The 21,267-nt window shown below is 34.2% G+C and overlaps 2 protein-coding genes across 3 annotated transcripts in view; one reads left to right on the top strand and one right to left on the bottom strand.

Annotated features, from left to right (window-relative positions):
- NECAB1 (N-terminal EF-hand calcium binding protein 1) overlaps positions 1 to 10,064 on the top strand; it is a 257,897-nt gene extending 247,833 nt beyond the window's left edge. The window contains exons 11-13 of the mRNA XM_021089131.1: positions 1,487 to 1,564; positions 2,479 to 2,570; positions 5,812 to 10,064. Of these exons, the coding sequence (XP_020944790.1) occupies positions 1,487 to 1,564; positions 2,479 to 2,570; positions 5,812 to 5,837 (196 nt within the window). The 3' untranslated portion in view covers positions 5,838 to 10,064. The remainder of the gene's footprint in view (positions 1 to 1,486; positions 1,565 to 2,478; positions 2,571 to 5,811) is intronic.
- Positions 7,250 to 21,267, bottom strand: part of C4H8orf88 (chromosome 4 C8orf88 homolog) — a 61,124-nt gene continuing 47,106 nt past the window's right edge. The window contains exons 5-6 of one of the 2 annotated variants that reach the window (XM_021089133.1): positions 11,525 to 11,631; positions 7,250 to 9,354 (exon numbers count right to left, since the gene is read on the bottom strand). In XM_021089133.1, coding sequence (XP_020944792.1) covers positions 9,331 to 9,354; positions 11,525 to 11,631 — 131 coding nt within the window. In that variant the 3' untranslated portion in view covers positions 7,250 to 9,330. Of the gene's footprint in view, positions 9,355 to 11,523; positions 11,632 to 21,267 lie in introns of those variants that run through there. The other variant, XM_021089134.1, reaches the window with a different exon arrangement.

Here is a 21,267-nt window from a genome sequence, read left to right as displayed (position 1 = left end):
TCCCAAAATGACCACTTCCGAGAAAGGCACTGCTGCTGAATATTCCTGAGAACTTTTCTTTCAATGTCCTTCCCTCACAAGCCATGTTCACCCCTGTTTTCCCAGGAAGTCCTCCAAGAACTGCGGTCAGGCTTGACCCAGATTCCCTTGGAGACTTTGCTTTGCCCTGGGACTCAGTGCACGTGAAAGTCTGTGTGTGCCTTTTAAGAATGGGGTCTCCGTTTCCCCCAGTCCCGTGGAGCTCTTGCACACAAGCCCCACTGGCCTCCAATGCCAGATGCTCTGGAGCTCTTTCTCCCTGTGCCAGATCCCCACACATGGGAGTTTGATGTGTGGCTCAGAACTCTCACTCCTGTAGGTGAGTCTCTGTGAACCAGTTAGTTTCCGGTCTGTGGAGCTTCCCACCCAGGAGGTATGGGGTTGTTTATATCATGAAATCACCCCTCCTACCTCTTGATGTGGCCTCCTCTTTTTCTTCTTTAGTAGGGTATCTTTTTTAAGGTCTCCGGTCCATTTTGGTGAAGATTGCTCAGTCTTTAGTTGTGAATTCTGTTGTTTTTAGGAGAGAAGTTAAGCTCCAGTCCTCCTATTCCACCATCTTAATCCAATCCTCCCAGAAGGATTTTTTAAAACTCAACTTTAATCATGGGTCTCTCCCTGCTTTAAACCCTTTAGTGTCTCCTCATTGCCACAGAATTAAATCCAGTCTCAACCTCAACTTGTCTTTTCACCCACCTCCCTCTCTTCACTCTTCCAAAACGTATTATATAGGCTATTAGTCACTCTCAGGCTAGTCCATAGAGCTGGAGGGAACAAATTTGTCTTCCCAAAATTGGAAAAGCAATTTTTAAAAATTACAGTTATGGCAGAATGTGGATTCAAACTTGATCTGAACAGAGAGAAATTTGAGAAGTGTGAGTGTGTAAAAGGGAAAGGAGGAGGACCAATATTGGGCATATGGAGACAGTAGGACAGCAGCAGTGTGGTCCAAGTAACTCAAACCGCTTGCAGCAGGACCACAAACAAAAGCTGTCAATCCAAGAATAGAGGTAAGGAAAATAATTTGGCAAGAGCTTTGGAGGTTGATCGGAAGGACTCCTTGGGTTGATCTGAAGAGGCAGACTTGAGGGCAAGGAAAGTGGCATGCACTCACATTTTTCTAAACCTTGGCAAAACAGAACTCAATAAATCTTTTTGAATGAATGGATATATGAGTGAAATTTTACAGAAGTTATATTTGTAATGTCTATAATATTTCTAAGAAAGTCTTCATGATTCCAAGCCAGAAAACTAAAAATTATATTAAACAGGCCAACATATTAATCAGTTCTTGACAAAATTTTGATTTTCATATAGGAACCTTAAGTATCTTCTATATGACTGAATAAGACTGTTTCAAACCACATATAGAGATGATAAAAATATTAGTTTACTTCTTGTATTTAATTTTCCATAGCTAATAATGCCTTTTTTTTTTCCATTTCAGTATTTCTATACAGAAGCTTTCAAATGAATCTCGCTACATGATTTATGAATTCTGGGAAGATAGTAATGTATGGAATAGGTAAGTTATGACTAGGCCTTATTTTAATTATTATTTTTTCACCAGAGAGGTGGTAATATACATGATATAATTTTAGGACATGTAGAAAAGCTCCATTCCCTTTATCTCACCTTAAAACCTGTCCCATTTGTTCATTTCTCTAAATCCCACTCTTCATGGATTAGAAATCATTTTCCTTTTGAAGCACAAAGACTTTTGATAATGACCCCACTTTAAATACTGCCATTTTACTGATACTTTCAGATAAACATTTAGATAGTGGTCGTGGGTGTCTAAGGTATACAAGGGTGGAAGACAAAGGATACAGAAAAGGGAAGATGAAAAAAATGTTTACTTCCTAATTTCTCAAGTCAATATTTTGCATGTTAATACCTGGAAATGTAGTTAATACATATTTCACCTAAATATTTTGTTTTTTTGGCTATTTTAAGCACTTTAAGTTATAATGCATAAAGACACCAAAAGAGTTTTCAGGCATAAAAGGGCGCTTTAACAGTAACTTACTCAACTCCTTACTTCCAGGCCTATACTTTTAGATGATTTTTCTTTCTTTTCTCTAGAGATGGAGAATCTGTAGTTCCTCTTCTTAGCTATTCTATTTTTAAACATCCTGACAGCCAAGATATTTTTCCTTCTGTTTAAATTTCTTGCTGCAATTACAGTTATCTCCTTTTATTTTCTGTAGAGAATTAATGCTCTCCAGTTTTTAAATATCTCTATAAAAAATTCTGATGACAATTGTTAAATTACTCATGAGTCGTTCTTTTTAAGGTTAAACAACCATGAAAAGAATTGTATTCAGGCACTTAATCCAGATCATCTGAAACCTTGCTACCTTGACTAAATTTAAACTGTATTACACTCAGGAAGATTGTAATAAATTGCACAGCCTTAACCTGTAATTATTTATACAGCCACCTTCAGATGAATTATAGCAAGACATTCCAAAGAAGTAATGTGGATTTCTTGGAAACTCCAGAACTCACATCTACTATGCTAGTTCCTGGTAATTATCCTGGTATCACAATTCTATGTGCTTTCATTCTGCCTTTCTCGTTTTTACAGTACAGGGAGTTCCCGTCGTGGCTCAGTGGTTAGCGAATCCGACTAGGAACCCATGAGGTTGCGGGTTCCATCCCTGGCCTTGCTCAGTGGGTTAAAGGATCTGGCGTTGCCATGAGCTGTGGTGTAGGTTACAGATGCAGCTCGGATCCTGCGTTGCTGTAGCTCTGGCCTAGGCCAGCGACTACGGCTCCGATTTGACCCCTAGCCTGGGAACCTCCACATGCTGCAGGAGCAGCCCAAGAAATGGCAAAAAGACAATAAATAAAATAAATAAATAAATAAGACAGCACACTCTCACCTCTTCCCTTTTATCAATGGCACTTTGTTTTTTCGTTATACATCTTAAGTGTAGGGAGGAAGTGAGAGATCTATGTATATTTTTTTCTATTGCTTTTATTCCTTAGTTTGACTCTATTTATATTTCTGGCTGTATTAAACCTAGTATTAATTATTTGCTAGTCACTTTTAAAATATTAAGCAAAATACAAATCATGGCATTTCAAAAAATTATTCAAAGGCTTTACCATATTATAGTGTTTTGAATAGCTTTGAAAAGGTGACCCATAGATTGGAGATTAGAATTATGTTAGAATATTTTTATCATAATACTTAAAATTTTTTGTAATTTGGAAAAAAGGAGAAGGAAAGGAGAGATTCGAAATGAAATTGTCCAAGAAATCTGGCCTAGCCAAAGCTTATTTAAGGTAATTGAGAACCAAAATTCATTTAACTAATCAGCCATTCAATTACCAATTAAACATTTTTATGAATGTTAATAAGTCGTAGCCACTGGCGATAGTTGGGTGTCTGGCCTGTTTTCTGATTAAGCTCCAATTTTAGGAGATGATCCTTAAGCTGACTTTAAAATATGAGATTTGGATAAAATAAAGATAAAGAAGGGTACTTTGATAGAGGCAAATTGTAGACATGAACAAAAAGCAAATGTGCTACGTTAATTAGTACAAAGATATGACTAAAACATAAGGCTTTATGTGGTGCATGTGGAGAGAGAGGAGAGAATAGGAAATGAGAATTGCAAATGTCATAATAAGAAGTTTAAACTTTCTTCGTACAGTAATACGTAATTAAGTTTTTTGAGAGGGCTAGTGTATGCTCTAATCAGTAGTAACTGCGGCAGGAGACAGAAGGGTGAATGTCATAGGGAGGATAGAAACTGGTTATGCAGGGCAATAATCTAGGCGAAGGAAACAAAGCATCTGAACCAAGAAGGTACCCTGGGAGTTCCCTTGCAGATAAAATTTTCAGGAGTTAACCATAGCAAGATGATGGTTGAAGCCTGGGACTATAAGAACAAAATATCTAACAGAAACCTGAGGAAATGCCTTTATTTAAAAGATTGGGGGAGAAGAGCCTCCTTTCATTAAGGATATAGAGGGGAACCCATCAGAGATTAGGAGTGTCACAGCAGTAGAGTAACAAGAAAACCAAAAGAGTAACATGCAATGAACAGTGCTCCTCAGGGGGCCTATGTAGTGGAGTATGACTGAAGAGAATGGGACTGGAAATTGGATTTGATGAGAGAAGTTTTAACAAAATGATAGAAATTTTTAAATTAGGATATATTTTGATAGATTGGGCAATAGGTGGAAAGTGAAAAAGTAAATTCTGAAATTTGAAGCTAGGTGAGAAAATGGGGGAGATCAGGTGTGAATGCTTTGGAGTTGGCCAACTCTGATAGTCTCAGGCTGAGCTTTAGTTATATATTTACTCTAGATCTTAAAAACAGGTTTACCTAACCTAAAGACAGTAGACTTGTAGAATTTCTCTTGCTATGTATCTAAGATTTAACCCTCAAATAAGAAAGCCAAGAATATGGTTGAAATTTCTTGTGATTAATAATTTGACTCATGCAGTTTAAATTAGGAAATACCATAGCTTCAGGAAAGTTGTAGGTGCGTGTGGTAGCAAAGGCTATTAAGGAACAGACTTGAGTGACTGCCTTAAATTGATCTAGACAAGTTTTAGCTTAACTATCATACCAGATTTGGACTGTTACAAATGAGAAGAAAATAACTAGTTCTAGTTCAAATAACTTCTGTAAATATGACTGCTACAGCTTTGGTGTGTAGAATGCAGGAAAGCACACATTATTTAACCTTACAACCTCTAGTGCAGGATTAAAATACAGTGTATAGCACATGGAAACAGATATTTTCTAAATGAAGGAATAAATAAGGACTTTGATATCATCATAAATGCATTGGTATTTGTCATAAATTTCCCAAGAAGTCCTGACATTTGTAATTTTTGTATCTGACATCATATCCATTTTCAATTCTCCAAACTTGAAACCTCTGTGGAGCAGAATATCCCTTGACAAAGAAGAAAGGCCTAAAATTATGGAAAAAAGTTTACACAAGAAATATCCTATTGCCAATCAGTGTATCATTTAAACAGCTTTTAAAACAAATTTTAATCCTTTTTGTTTCTTTCTCACCTCATTCCACCAATTTTACTTTTTTTTTTTTTTTTTTTTTTCTTTTTACGGCCATACATGTGACATATGGAAGTTCCCAGGCTAGGGGCTGAATTGGAGCTACAGCTGCTGGCCTACACCACAGCCACAGCAATGCAGCATCCAAACCATGTCTCCAACCTACACCACACCTCATGGCAACACAGGATCCTTAACCCACTGAGCGAGGCCAGAGATCAAACCCGCATCCTCATGGATACTCACTCAGTTCAATTCTGCTGAGCCACAAATGAGAACCCCCACCAATCTTATTTCTTTGCCCTAAATTTGTCTGTGGGATAATTGTATTTACTGGGGAAAACAATTTCAATTTGATAATAGAGATATACATTAAAAATATTGTTTACAACATATCCATTTGCTTGTATTCGATCTTTCTGAACTGAGTATGATTAAAATAATAACATCATGATTTTAACTTCAAGGCATTTATAATCTCATTGTCAAGAAAACTCTACTCATATATATCAAGAATTTTTCTGTTAGACTACAACCAAGTGCCAAAAGATACATGACTAACAATTACATAGAAAAATTCAATCAAGTCAGGAAATAGTGACTTGAAATATAAGTAAATATACAGACTAAAGGTGAGGGAAAATAGTCTCTTTAAGTATGACTTGCACTTTGAACTTAGCCCTGACAGTTATTTTCATTTTCTCAAAAAACTGTTTTTCTGTTTCAGCTTCATGGTGGATCCTGAACAACTAGATGTTTCTAAACATTTTCTTTATGGTTCCAAGTGAAAAACAAGTGTTCTTATCTAAAATGTGAACTAGAAAATTCTCTGTACTTATTAGTCAACTCTCTTTGGTTTTATTTACCCTAAAATGTGCACTCATTTCTTAAATGTCTTCTATAACTTTATCTTTCATATGTATTTTAGCTCAACTTTCTAAGTTCACTATTATTCTCAATATGTGCTAATGTATTGCTATACTGTAACCTAAAACCCAGTAGCCACAAAATCCTAATATGTGAAAAAGTGTACACATAAAGGAACAAAATCATTATGACACAGTGAGAACTTTTATTTAGAATATTACTTCCTAGAACAGCTTTTGTAGATGTCATAAACTGTAAAGCTTAAATCAGTGTTTTGTGATTTTTTAAGTATCTAATTTTCAGCAACTGAAATTTATATTTGAGTAATGCCTGCTCCATTCCCAATTCATGATCTATGTCTATTCACGTTATATTACGTAGAATAATATGATCCATATGACTGGTGTCCTTATATGCAGAGAGACAGCAGGGATACATGTGCACAGAGAAAAGGCCACATGAGGTCACAGTAAGAAGGTGGCCAACACCAAGCCAATGAGAAAGGCCTCAAGAGAATCCAGCTCTGCTAGCACTCTTGGACTCTTAGTCTCTAGAATTATGAGAAAATATCTTTCTGTTGTTTGAGCTTTTAAAAAGTAAATACATGAGCATAAAACAACCCTCATTATAACTGACAGAATCTCTATCCATCTGTCAGGTTATAAACTGGTTTTTCACAAGGGAAAAATTCTTTGACAGGGTACCATTTAATAATATAACACTGTTATATCATTTATTAGTACCATAACTCCATGTATGTAAGTTAAACAAATCAAGAAAAGAGGAGAGTTTTACTTTGAAAAAATATGGTTTGGAATTTTGGGCACATGATCAAGAGTATATGTGACTCAGGTTTTAACTTATGAAAAATAGAAATTTCCATTTAAATAATGATTTCAAAGTATTTTAAAAACAAAATTTTAACCTAAATGAATAAGGAAGAAATAGAAAACAAGTATGAAACTTTAGGGAAATAATAAAATATGTAGTGGACAAAAAACATCTATTATCCAGTTTCAGCACTGGAATAACCACAATCTCAGTTCACTAGAACAACTGTAACTATGTACCTTTTATGCTCTGCTGTACAAGCTCATAAATTAAATCTTTTAATAAAATCTTTTATTCTTATAAATGCTAATGAAAATGCAATGCATATAGATATTTGTTACCATGTTACACACTCTAATCCAAATTCCCTTGAAACAACCACAGGTCTACCAGGAAGCAAATGTAAGGTGAATTTTTCCAATTTTTTTTTTTTTTTTAACTATTGGAAAACTCAGACAAAGGGAAGATTGAACTAAAATTTTATTTTTTAAATATAAAAGTGACCTAAAATATTTTCTCAAACTAATTTATGGAATATTAACTTTTTAACAATATCTTTATATACACTTAGTCCTCATTCAATTTAAATAAAAGTAAATTAATTTTAATAGCTTCTACTAAACCTAGGTAGTAAATTTTGACATATGCACATATATTTGTGTGTATATATACATAAAATGTGTGTATGGTCACTTCTACAGATGATGAACACAATGAAATAACATCTATCTCTACTCTTTAATTTATATACAAGCAAAGAATAACATTAATGGAGATGTACAATGATTATTCAAACAAGCTATACATATGTACAAAGGCAAACAGATAATAAAATAGTCTTTTCAGTCTCACTCTGATTATATATAGTAAGAAAGGATCAAAAGACTTTGAAACCTTGGAGACTTTTGATGTACAAACTCTTCCTGAAAACAATGGCTTCAAAAATACAATTATAGCCAATCAATACATTGTTCTGACCAGTCCAATTCAGTATCATATTTAGAAAGTACAACAGGTCTTTTGGATACGAGGCAGTTTCCAAAGTAGAAGGTTAGTATGACTTTAAAGTTTCTGTCCTCAGTAACAGTGCTAAGTTGAAAGGCTCTTTTGATTCTCTTTAGATACAATCAATTGGAATAGATTCTATCATCTTTAAACTAAAGTTAAAAAAAGACTTTGAGAATAGGCAAATAATAAAGCAAACCAATTTAATTATATGGTAATTCTGAACACAGCTCTTTTTTTATTATATTTTTTGAGATGACCCCAGCTCTTACATAAATTATACATGTAGTTTATGTATGTATATGAGAGTGTGTTTATATTCATACACATATAAATAATGGCGCCTATAATATAAAGGGAAATAGGGCAAAAACAAATGAAAAAAACTACACTGTAGGTATAAAGTAATCTTAAAATAACCAATAGATTTATTGCTAATGAAGCTTTTCTATCCCCTATTTAAAAAGAAATCTTTTTCTAGGGAACAAAGCAATCAAAAGTAGTATACTAAAGACCAAGAGGGGTAACCTGCCATGGACTAAATTTTGATCTGGATAACAAGCCCCGAGACCAGTGAAGAAAAAGGTACTGGTTTTAGGAGTTCAGAATTCAGTTTAAGGTAAACTTTCTGCCAAATGATGCCCTTGAATGCCTTGCCAGTAGACCTGAGATCTGAGAAAACCTGAAAGAACAGAACTACTGAGAGTTTACACTTACCTTTCTATCAGCAAAATTTCTGGCACTGTGCTGGAAGAAACTTTTATTTTTTTAACGAGTAACATCCAGAGTGACAAACTGCAGGAGATATATTGAATAAAAATTTCTGGGAGCTAAAAGTTTAAACTCCCAAATTCTTCATCCATATATATTCTTGTTATAAGAAATTAGAGAATTAAAACTTAATGTACCTCAATTATTTATAAATGCCCAAATTTTTCCTCTTTTGGCAATAAAACAATCTTTGACAATGTTGGTATTATCACAAACCTAGAGATAGATCATATATTTGAAAAGAAATACCTTTTTAAAAATGTTCTCCCTCTTATTGAGAACTAAGTATTGAACATCCTGAATTATTCTGAGCCTCTAGAGAGATAGGAAAGTTCTTTTCAAATGCTGGTATGAAATCAGTGGGAAACAACAAAAGCAACTTTAAAAGACACAAGAAATTATGTATCATATATACACTGTAGCAAATACTTTATATTTGAGCATCTTTACAGCTTACATTCCATTATTACAAGTGATGAAAAATTTGCAAGTAGCATGCAAATTATAAATACAGTCTTCCCATTTCACTAACCAAATTAATGTCTCAATTTATGCAGGAAACTGCCTGTAAAGCTGAAACTGATTAGAAAATTCTTTATAGTTTAAAGTATCTCTTTCTCATTTTAGGAGAAACCAAATTCCCAGCCATCAAAATTAAAAATACATTGAATTGTCACAGTCCATTATAGTTATTGTTGCTAGATCCACTTCATTTGCAGGTGTCCAAAATATGAATAATTCTTTATCTTCAAATATATATGTTCTTAAAGTGCTACTTAAAGCTTTGGTTGTTTTCCTGTAATAAGAAAATGTTCATTTGTCAATTAGATTGAATGAATGCAGCTTTTACTAATTAGCTTATCAAGCCAAATACTGTGATCCTACTGTTTACAGATCTAAATGCATGTTAGTGAAGAAACTATTAAAGTAACTAGAACTTTTCAAATAAAGTTCTCCTGTGTTTAGAGAAACATATGTAATTCATTTTTAATTATATTAGACTGTATTCCAACCCAGTTGTTCTGTTTTTGTGGTACCTAGGTTTTTTAAATGTTATTAATGCATAAAATTCAAAAGTAAATAAACTCAATTGTAATGTATAAGATTTGTTCAAAATAAAGTGTAAGTCAAACTTTTACTGACAAAATAAAATGTTAGAGATGGAAAACCTTCAAAATGAAAAAGCGACTATAGTTTATACAGTGTTGAAGTTTAGATTTATTCTTACAGACCAAGGATTACATGGCCCTAAGATCTCTAAATAGGTAGAAACATTCAAGTATCAAGGATGCTTTTCCTCATTAAATATTCCTGTGTGCAAAGTATTACAACAAAAACTTTTAAATTTATGCTTTAATTTTAAAAATAATTGGTGGGAGGCCTGCAAGGTAAGGAGTTTAGATTAAGAAACATTAATATGCACTATGAATAAATTAAAATACAAAAATCTGTAATTAGGAAAAAAAAAAAGCTACAGATTCCAAAGGGTTAGAAATCCCGCAAATGGAGAACACAGGAGATACTCTATATATCACATTTGAGTCATTCTTAACATACCTATATTCTTAACTCATCTCAATAGTATACTTAGGCATACTTCACTTTATTGTGCTTTATAGATACTGTATTTTTTACAGATTGAAGGACCGTGGCAACCCTGCACTAAGCAAGCCTATAGTCATCATTTTGCAACAGCATTTACTCACTTTGCATCTGTCATATTTTGGTAATTCTCGCAATATTTCAAACTTTCATCATTACCATATTTGTCATGGTGATCTCTGATCAGTTATCTTCAATATTACTATAGCAAGAAGATTACAACTTGCTGAAGGCTCAGAGGATGGTTAGCATTTTTTAGCAATAAAGTATGTATGTGGGTTTTTTAAGACATAAGGCTACTGAGCAACTAATAGCAGTACAGTGTAAACATAACTTTTATATGCACCAGGAAACCAAAATATTCATGTGACTCCCTTTATTGAGCCATTCACTTTACTGTGGTGGTCTAGAACCCATCCCACAATATCTCTGAGGTATGCCTGTCTATCTTTTACATGCTTTTACCTATATGCAGTGGTGCTTATAAAAACTATAAATAAAATAAAGTAAAATTCCAGTCAAAATGTAAGACCATAAAAGATGGGAATCAACATTTACTGAGTACATAATGAGAGATGAGTACCATACTAAAAGCACTCTCATAAATCCCTTGTAATCCTAATAACTAGAGATCATCATCTTTATCTACAATTGCAAAACTGAGGCTCAAAGAAGGTTAAGTGACTTGCCTAAGTTTCAACAGTATATCAGTGCACAAGGTGAGGCTACAACCTGAACCCAAGCCTGATGCCAAACCTCATGCCCTCTCCAATCAAATATCCTAAAAGATACATATATGTATTCACTGTGTATTGTTTTGATAGAATTTGATGAGGTGACAGAAATATAAAGGGTTAAGAAACAGCAAAGACCTGTTGAAGAGTAGTGAGTGTTGTATAGAAAGACTTGACAGAACAGACAGCCCCAAAACAGACCACGCATAGATATATTGCCACAAAGGTGACAGAGGACTATACTTTCACTTAGTATAGCTAGGATATCCACGCAGAAAAAAAAAATAAAACTTACACGATTTAGTAAAATCAATTCCAGTGGATTATAAAACTTAATCTTAAAACAATGGAACTTTTAGAAGATAATGTGGGATCTCTTTCCATGACCTCCCAGTAGAACAATATTTCCTAAAATATGATGCTTCCATTCTATTTACTGACCAGAGTGGTAGTTACTTACACTATGTGGTTATATCATACATTTAAATTTATATACTTTTCTGAATTATACTGCATAATGAGAAAGATCAAAAATCTTTAAAGGAAAATATTATAGAAATTAAACATACAAAAATCTTTAAAAGATAAATATTTAGAATTTTAAAAATACAAAATTAGAAAACTACTCACTGGTTTTTGAAGTACAATGGGATGATCAGGTAGAAAGTCTGGTTTTTTTCTGCAGATAGAAACACTTGAGAGCTTCAATAGGAAATCTCTGCTGTATTTGATTCTCTCTGTAGATATTAAACATCAAATGTAATGTTACAAAAGCACAGAACTCTCCCAAACACTTTTTGGCTTATTTCTCTCTGGATGTCCCTTAACTGTCCATTACTTTATAAAATGGTAAGTAGTTTCTATGTAAAAGAGAAAGGGGGAAAAAGTTATGACAAATGTCTACTGCCTCCAATTCTTTTACATGGAAATGAAGTTGACTATCCAAGGAAAACTGAAAGAGAATCCTTTCAGAAAAATGGTAGTGTATGGCTTCTTTTATTTAGTTAATCCTATCTAGTAGAACAATCTTGTATTATAAAGTATAACATTTGTAATACTTATTGGGCAATTCAGATCCTGCCAAAATGGAACCCTAATAAGCCTATCTCATCTTTATATTAACTTACTAAAAAAATTAATGCAATCAAAATAAGTTCAAGAAGCATTTATTGTACACCTATGCAAGGTAATAGCAAAAAAGCTGCAAGTTAAAGTCTCTATCTTCAAAGGGAGCAATGATTCAAATATCTGCAGATTTCTCATTAGAGACTATCACCACATTGGTCTATACTAGTCCATTTATTGGGCCAGAAACAGTGGAGCTACAAGCTTTAAAATGCTAACAGAAAAGGGCTGGCCACCTTGATTTTCATATTGTGAAATAATAGAAAAAATATATGTATTGGTCTCTGTCCCTGGTTCCTTGCTCAGAGCTCCTTTCCCTAGTAATTTCCTAAGTGATAAGAACACAGAGAGCATCTTTCGTTCTATTTTTTCCTTGACTCTAGTTCCTGACACAGCTTAAGAGCTGAACTTTCCTAGGGGATTTGGTCTTTTGCTCTAATGAGGTAATTCTTGGTGAGCTTCTGGATGGGGACTGGTTACCTGAAAGACTAAGCCATGATTAGAAGTTGGGAACTTTCAGCCCCACTCCTACATCCTCTGGGAAAGGGAGAAATGCTGGAGATTGAGTTAATGATCAACTATCCCTACATGATGAAGCCTCCTTAAAATTCCCCAAAGTAAGGAATTTGGAGAGCTGCTGGGTTGGTGAACACATCCACATGCTAGGAATGCGGTGCAACTCCATGGGGAGAGAAGCTCCTGCACTTGACCTTTCCAGACCCTGCCCTATGTATCTTTTCATTTGGCTGTTCATCTGTATTCTTTACCATACTATTAAGTAGGTAGTTTTTCCCTAAGATTTGTGAGCCATCCAAAGAAATGACAGAGTCAAAGGAGGGGGTCTTGAGAATCTCTCTTGAGACTGTCATCTGAAGTGAGGGTACTCTTATGGGGCTAGGCCCTTAATCTATGGGGTCTATGTTAATTCCAGATAATGTTAGAATTGAGTTGATTTATAGGACACAAGTTGGTTTTGCAAAGAATTGATTGATATGTGGAAAAAAAAATACCACACACCTAGTGTCAGAAGTGTTATGAGTACAATAGAGTATTGAAGGTAGAGGAAAAACACAGGAGGAGTGGCGTTTTCTCCCTTACACATTGCCAGTGAAAAAATCCTATAGGAATTCATATGAAGTAAAAAAAAAAAAAAAAAAAAAAAAATTCAGATGAAAGCAAACTAAAAGAATTTGTAACCAGCTAAACTGATCTAGAATTAACACTAAAGGAAATTCTTCAGGTTGAAGGGAAATGATACCAGATGAACATTTTAAGCTTCAGCTTAAAGGGAGAATAAAAGAGAAATGGTAAAGATCCAGATAAACATAAGACTCCCTTTTTCCTCTCTTAAGTTTCTGACAGCATGCAAAACTGTTGAAAGCAAGATTTCTGATAATACTGGTGGGATTTTCAAGGTATGGAGATATAATGCATATAGCTATAGCAAAAAGGTCAATACAGTGGGGTATAAGGTAAAGGAATCTACATATGGTTGCAAAGTTTTACTATTATCATTTTGCATGAAGTAGCAAGTACACTGAGAAAGTCAGATATTACAATCTCTATACCAATCACTTATAAAAGTACAAAAAAGTTAAAAATACAATATATATAACGGAATACCAAAATATAACTTCAAAAATATCCAAAAACAAAAGGAAAAACACAGGAGGAGTGGCTTTTTCTCCCTTACACGTTGCCAGTGAAAAAATCCTATAGGAATTCAGATGAAGTTAAAAAAAAAAAAAATCAGATGAAAGCAAACTAAAAGAATTTGTAACAGTGAAGGGGAAAAACAAAAATAAACAAAAACCAAGACAAACAGAAAAAAAATGATATACATAAATTCATCTGTATCACATTAAATCTTAATGGTTTAAACCAGAGTCAGCAAAATTTTTCTGTAAAGGGCCACAGCGTAAAATATTCAAGGAGTTTGGGGACATAGAGTCAAACTACTCAACTATGTCTCATAGTGGAAAAGCAAGCACAGATAATAACTAAATAAGCATGTGACATTCCAATAAAATATAATTTTCAAAACAGGCATTTGGCCTGAGGGCCATGGTTTACTCCTAAGTTTAACACTTCAATTAAAGGCCATGAACTGACACAACAAATAATAAAGAAGACTCTGTTATATGCTGCCAGCAAGAGATACAAATATAATATATTTAATATAAATATAAAGACACAGAAAGGCTGAAAGTAAATGGATTTAAAAAGATATACCACACAAAGACTAAGAATAAGAAGGCTGGAGTAGCTATCTTAAAATTAGATAATGAAGAGTTCCTGTCATGGCTCAGTGGTTAACAACCCCAACTACCATCCATGAGGATGGGGGTTCGATCCATGGCCTTGCTCAGTGGGTTGAGGATCCGGCATTGCCATGAGCTGTGGTGTAGGTCGCAGATGCAGCTTGGATCCCACGTTGCTGTGGCTCTGGTGTAGCTCAGTGGCTATAGCTCCCATTAGACCCCTAGCCTGGGAACCTCTACATGCTGTGGGTGCAGCCCTAAAAAAACAAAAAGCCAAAAAAAAAATTAGATAACGAGAAAACAATCATCATGTGTTGTGCTCAAAGAGAGTTTCCAAATGTATGAAGGAAAAATTAATAGAAGTAAAGAGGGAAACACATAATTCCATAAAAATACCATGCAATGTAAAAACCACTCCCTCAGAAATTGATATAACTAGACAAAAAAAAAAATCAGAAAAGACAAAGATCTTAAAAACACTATGAACTAGGAGTTCCTGTTATGGCTTGGAGGGAACAAATTTGACTAATAACCATGATGACAATGCCAGGTTTGATCCCTGGCCTTGCTCAGTGGGTTAAGGGTCCAGCATTGCCATGAACTGCATTGAAGGGCACAGACGCAGCTCAGATCTGGCATTGCTGTGGCTGTGGCATAGGCCAGTGGCTACAGCTCTGATTCTACCCCTAGCCTGGGAACCTCCATGTGCGGTGGGTGTGGCCCTAAAAAAAAAAAAAAAATACTATCAACCACCTTGATTTAACTGTCCATTATAAAAACTACACCAACAACTACAAAATACAAAATATATTCAAGTAGGTAACCAAGATAGATCATATATGCTCACCATAAAACAAGTCTCAATAAATATAAGAGGCTCAAATAAATAAAATCAGAAATGAAAGGGGAGACATTACAACTGATATTACAGAGATACAAAGGATAAGAGAATACTATGTTGATGGGATTGTAAATTGGTGCAACCACTGTGGAAAACAGAGGGAGATTCCTCAGAAAACTAAAAATAGAACTACCATTTGACCCAGCAATCCCACTCCTGGGCATCTATCCAGAGAAAACCACAACTCACAAAGACACATGTACTCCAGTGTTCATTGCAGCACTGTTTTCAATAGCCAAGACATGGAAACAACCTAAATGTCCATCGACAGAGGAGTGGATCAAGAAGATGTGGTACATATACACAATGGAATATTACTCAGCCATTAAAAGGAACGAAATACTGGCATTTTTAACAACATGGATGGACCTAGAAATTATCATGCTAAGTGAAGTCAGCCATACAATGAGACACCAACATCAAATGCTTTCACTGACATGTGGAGTCTGAAAAAGGACAGACTGAACTTCTTTGCAGAACAGATGCTGACTCACAGACATTGAAAAACTTATGGTCTCCGGAGAAGACAGTTTGGGGCGGGGGGATGTGCTTGGGCTGTGGGATGGAAATCCTGTGAAATTGGACTGTTATGATCATTATACAACTGCAGATGTGAGAAATTCATTGGAGTAATTAAAAAAAAAAAGAGAATACTCTGAACAGTTACAGGCAACAAATGTGACAACCCATAAGAAACATAAATTCTTGGAAACATAATCTGCCAAGGTTGAATCATGAAATAGAAATGTGAACAGACTGATTACTATTAAAGGAATTGAATCGCTAATCAGAAACCTCACAATAAACAAAAGTCCAGGGCTAGATGGCTTCACTGGTGAATTCTACCACATATTCAAAGAAAAAATTAATACCAATCCTCAAACTCTTCCAAAAAACAGAAGAGGAGGGGGCATTCTCAAGTTCATATTAAGAGGCCAGCATCACCCTGATACCAAAATCAGAAAAGGAAGCCACAGGAAAAGAAAATTATAGGCCAATATCCTCGATAAACTTAGGTGTAAAATTCCTCAACAAACTTAATAGTTTAATACGGTTTTTTTTTGAAACGAAATTCAACAGTTCATTAAAAGGATCAAACAGTATGATCAAGTGGGATTTATTTCAGAGATGCAATGATGATTCAATATCCATAAATCAATCATGTTATATACCACATCACAAAATGATAAAAATCTCATGATATCTTGATACAAAAAAGAAATTGCTAAAATTCAACATCTGTTTATGATAAAAATTCTCAACAAAGTGGGTGTAAATGGAATATACCTCAACATAATAAAAGACACATATAACAAGCCCACAGCTAGCATCATACTGAATGGTAAAAAGCTGAAAGCTTTACTTCTAAGAATAGGAACAAAATAAGGATGACCACTCTTAGCTCTTTTGTTCAATATAATATTAGAAGTCCCAGCCAGAGTAGATTGGCAAGAAAAAGAAAAAGGTATCCAAATTGGAAAAGACATTTCTATATGTCACTGTCTGCAGGTGACATACAGAAAATGCTAAAGAGTCTACCAAAAGCTATTAGAACTAGTCAGTGAATTCAGTGAAGTTGCAGGATACAAAATCAATATACAAAAATTTGTTGTGCTTCTACATACTAATAAACTATAGAAAGAGAAACTAAGAAAACAATCCAAATTACAACCATATCAAAGAATAAAAAACCCAGTAATCAATTTAATCAAGGAGGGAAAGACCTGTATGCTCTAAGACATGAATTCAAAAAATGAAGATGACACAAATAAATGGAAAGATAGTCTTTGCTCATGGACAGAAGAAATAATATCATTAAAATGTACACATTACTCAAACCAATCTAATTCAATGCAATACCTATCAAAATTTCAATAGCATTTTCATGGAAATAGAATAAACAAATCTTAAACTTTGTATGGAATCACTAAAGACCCCAAAATAGCCAAAGAAATCTTGAGAAAGGACAACAAAGCTGGAGACAACACATCTCTGATTTTAAACTATATTACAAAGTTATAGTAATAAAAACAGTGTGTTATTGGCCTGAAACAGATTTTATATATATATGGAACAGAATAGGGAGCCCAGAAATAAACACATGAATACATGGTCAACGGATGTAAGGGGCCAGAACTACACAATGAGAAAAAGTCTTTTCAATAAAGGATACTTGGAAAACTGAACATCCACCTGCAAAAAGAATGAAACTTGCCCCTTATTTTACACTATACACAAAAATTAACTCAAAATGGATTAAAGACCTGAATTTAAGACCTGAAACCATAACATTCATTGAAAAAAACATAGACAGTAATTTTCATTACATTGGTCTTGGCAATTATTTTTAAAAGAAAAGGGAACCAAAAGTTAAAAATAAATGAGTGGGACTGTATCAAACTAAAAATTTTCTGCACAGCAAAGGAAAACAACAACAAAATGAAAAGGTGGCCTACTCAATAGGAGAAAATATTTACAAATAATGTTTCTGATAAAGGGCTCAGACCATTGAATAGCAAAAAAAATTAATTAAAAAATAGGTAGAGAATTTACATAGATATTTTTCCAAAGACATACAGATGGCCAACATAAACAAGAAAAGATGCTCAACATTACTAATCATCAGGGAAATGCACATCAAAACCACAATGAGATACCACCTGTTAGGAAGGCAATTATCAGAAAGACAAAAAACAACAAGTATCTCAAAGGATGTGGAGAAAAGGGGAACACTTGTCAACTGCTTATGGAAAGGTAAAATTTGTGCAACTAGTACAGAAAACAATATGAAAGTTCTTCAAAGTCAATAAAAGAACTACCATATGATCCAACAATTCCCCTTATGGATATTTCTAAAGAAAACAAAAACACTAATTTGAAAACATAATTGCACTCCCATGTTGACTGCAGTATATTTACAATGGGCAAGACAAGGAAACAGCCTTAGTGTCCACTGATGGATGAATGGGTAAAGCGAATACATATACACACATTATGGCATGTTTTTCAGCCATAAATAAACGGATTTTTGCCATTTGCAGCTCACAGATGGACTCTGAGGGCATAATGCTAAGTCAGACAGACAAAGTCAAATACTGTTATGACCTCACTTATATATGGAATCTTAAAACAAAACAACACCCATGGACTTAGACATACAGAGAACAGATTCATGATAGTGAGAGGAGGGGGTTGGGGGTGAGTGAAGAGGGTGAAAGGGGTCAAAAGGTATATATTTCAAGGTATAAAATAAGTCCTGGAGTTCCCGTCGTGGCGCAGTGGTTAACGAATCCGACTAGGAACCATGATGTTGCGGGTTTGGTCGCTGCCCTTGCTCAGTGGGTTAAGGATCCGGCATTGCTGTGAGCTGTGGTGGAGGTTGCAGACGTGGCTCAGATCTCGCATTGCTGTGGCTCTGGCATAGGCTGATGGCTACAGCTCTGATTTGACCTCTAGCCTGGGAACCTCCATATGCCGCAGGAGCGGCCCAAAGAAATAGCAGAAAGACAAAAAAATAAATAAATAAATAAATAAAAATAAAATAAGTCCTAGGGATATAATGTATAATATTGTGATTATAGTTTATACTACCATATTGCCTATTTGGAAGCTGCTGACAATAAATCTTCAAAGTTATCTTCACAGAAAAAAATTTTCTAACTATGCACGGTGACAGATGTTTTAATCAGTGATTGTTTCCCAATTTATACAAATACCAAATCATGTTGTACTCCTGTAACTAATATAATGTATTATGTCAACTTTACCTCAATAAAAAATGCTAAAAAATAAAAATAAAAAATTTAAGCTTTAAATCATATAGACTATAAAATTTTGACAACAAAGTAAATTAAGAAATCTATTTAGGAGTTCCCGTCATGGCTCAATGGTTAGTGAATCCGACTAGGAACTATGAGGTTTCAGGTTTGATCTCTGGCCTTACTCAGTAGGTTAAGGATCCAGTGTTGCCATGAGCTGTAGTGTAGGTTGCGACGTAGCTTGGATCCTGCGTTGCTGTGGTTCTGGTGTAGGCTGGCGGTTACAGCTCTGATGAGACCCTAGGCTGGGAACCTCCATATGCTGCAGAAGCAGCCCTAGAAATGGCAAAAAGCCAAAAAAAAAAAAAAAAAAGAAAAGAAAAAGGAAAAAGAAATCTATTTAAGGTATTTAGGAAAACCTTAAATAATTTGGAAATTAATAGTTCTTAATAATTCAAAAGTATAAAATAATAATGAAATTTTTAAAATATTTAAACTTAATGTTAATTAAAATATAACATTCAAAATTGGTAGAGTGCAGCTGAAGTAGTGCTCCAAGAGAAACTTACAAATTCTCTTTTTTACTGAAGTGCAGTTTATTTACAATATTGTGTTAGTTTCAGAGGTAGAGCAAAGTGATTCAGTCATATTTTTTCAGGTTATTTTCCATTAGAGGTTATTATAAGATATTGAATATAGTTCCATGTGCTATATGGTAAATCTTTGCTGCTTATCTATTTTATAAATAGTGGTTTGTATCTATTAATGCCATACTCCTAATTTATCCCTCCTTCCTTCCTTTTCTCCTTTGGTAACCATAAGTTTGTTTTCTATGTCTATGAGTCTGTTTCTGTTTTGTACATAGATTAATTTGCATTATTTTTAGACTCTGTATATAAGTGATATCATATAATATTTGTGTTATTCTGACTTCACTTTAGTATGATATTCTCTAGGTCCATCCATGTTGGTAGTTGATGCAAATGGTAGTATTTCATGCTTTTTTTACAGCTGAGTAATATTCCATTATATACAAATATCAACATCTTTTTAAGCCAATTGTCTGTTGATGGGCACTTGGGTTGATTCTATGCCTTGGCTATTGCAGTGCTGCTATGAACATTGGGGTACATGTATCTTTTCAAGTTGTTTTCATCTTTTCTGCATATGTACCTAGGAGTGGAACCACTGGATCATATGGTAACTCTATTTTCAGTTTTTTTAAGGAAACTTCATACTATTTTCCGTAATGGCTGCACCAATTTACATTCCCAATCACAGAGTTGGAGGGTTCCCTTTTCTCCACACCCTTTCTAGCATTTATTATTTGTAGACTTTTTGATGATGGCCATTTGGACCAGTATGGGGTGGTACCTCACTGTGGTTTTGATTTTCTCTAATATTTAGTGATGTTGAGCATTTTTTCATGTGCCTATTGGCCATCTCTATGTCTTCTGTGGCGAAATGTCTACTTAGGCTATGAACAACTTCAAGGTGACATTTGACAACCTGGATGAAATGGATATATTACAAGTTCTTGTGTACACCTACTTTTTTCATTTCCCTTTGGTATAAACTGCTGAGTTTATGTGGCAATTTGGAAATCAGGCCCTACTAAAATTTCTACAACTAAAAAGTCATAATGAACTATCAATCCTAAGTGCTGTCAAGGACTCTGAGCAACTGGAATTTGTAGATACTGCCAGTGACACAGTCACTTTGAAAAGAATTTGTCTTGAAGTTTCACAAACACTTACCATATGATCAAGTATTTCCACTTTTATCCAAGAGAAATGAAAATATATATCCACACAAAAATTTTTACAGGAATGTTCAAAGAACATTATGAAATGTCAGTCAAAACTGAAGGCTTTAAATAAAAATTTTCATCAACTGGTAAATAGATAAACAAAATTTGGTTTAAAATTTAAAATTTGGTTTAAAATTTGGTTTAAAATTTAAAAATTTAGCCATAAAATGTAATATTTATTCAACAATTAAAAGGAATGAAATATTGATGTTAAGTAAAAGAAGCTATAAGCAAAAGATTGCATATAGTATGATTACAATTAAATGAAATGTCCAGAAAAGGCAAATCAACAGACATAAACAGAGCTTAGTATCAGCTGCCTGGGGCTAGGGCTAGAGCTGGGAATTGACTGAAAATATGTACAGGGTTCTTTTTGTGATGATGAAAATGTTCTAAAACTAAGTTGTGCTGATGGTTACACAACTGCAAGTTTACTAAAAAGACAAAATACATACTTAAAATGGTGAATTTTATTAAATATAAATTATACCTTAATGAAGATCTTTTAAAAATGAATG

This window comes from Sus scrofa, chromosome 4 (assembly GCF_000003025.6).
Source record: "Sus scrofa isolate TJ Tabasco breed Duroc chromosome 4, Sscrofa11.1, whole genome shotgun sequence".
NCBI classification, from domain to species: domain Eukaryota; kingdom Metazoa; phylum Chordata; class Mammalia; order Artiodactyla; family Suidae; genus Sus; species Sus scrofa.
The sequence above is the reverse complement of the archived record's forward strand: the minus strand, read 5'-3'. Positions and strand labels throughout refer to the sequence as shown.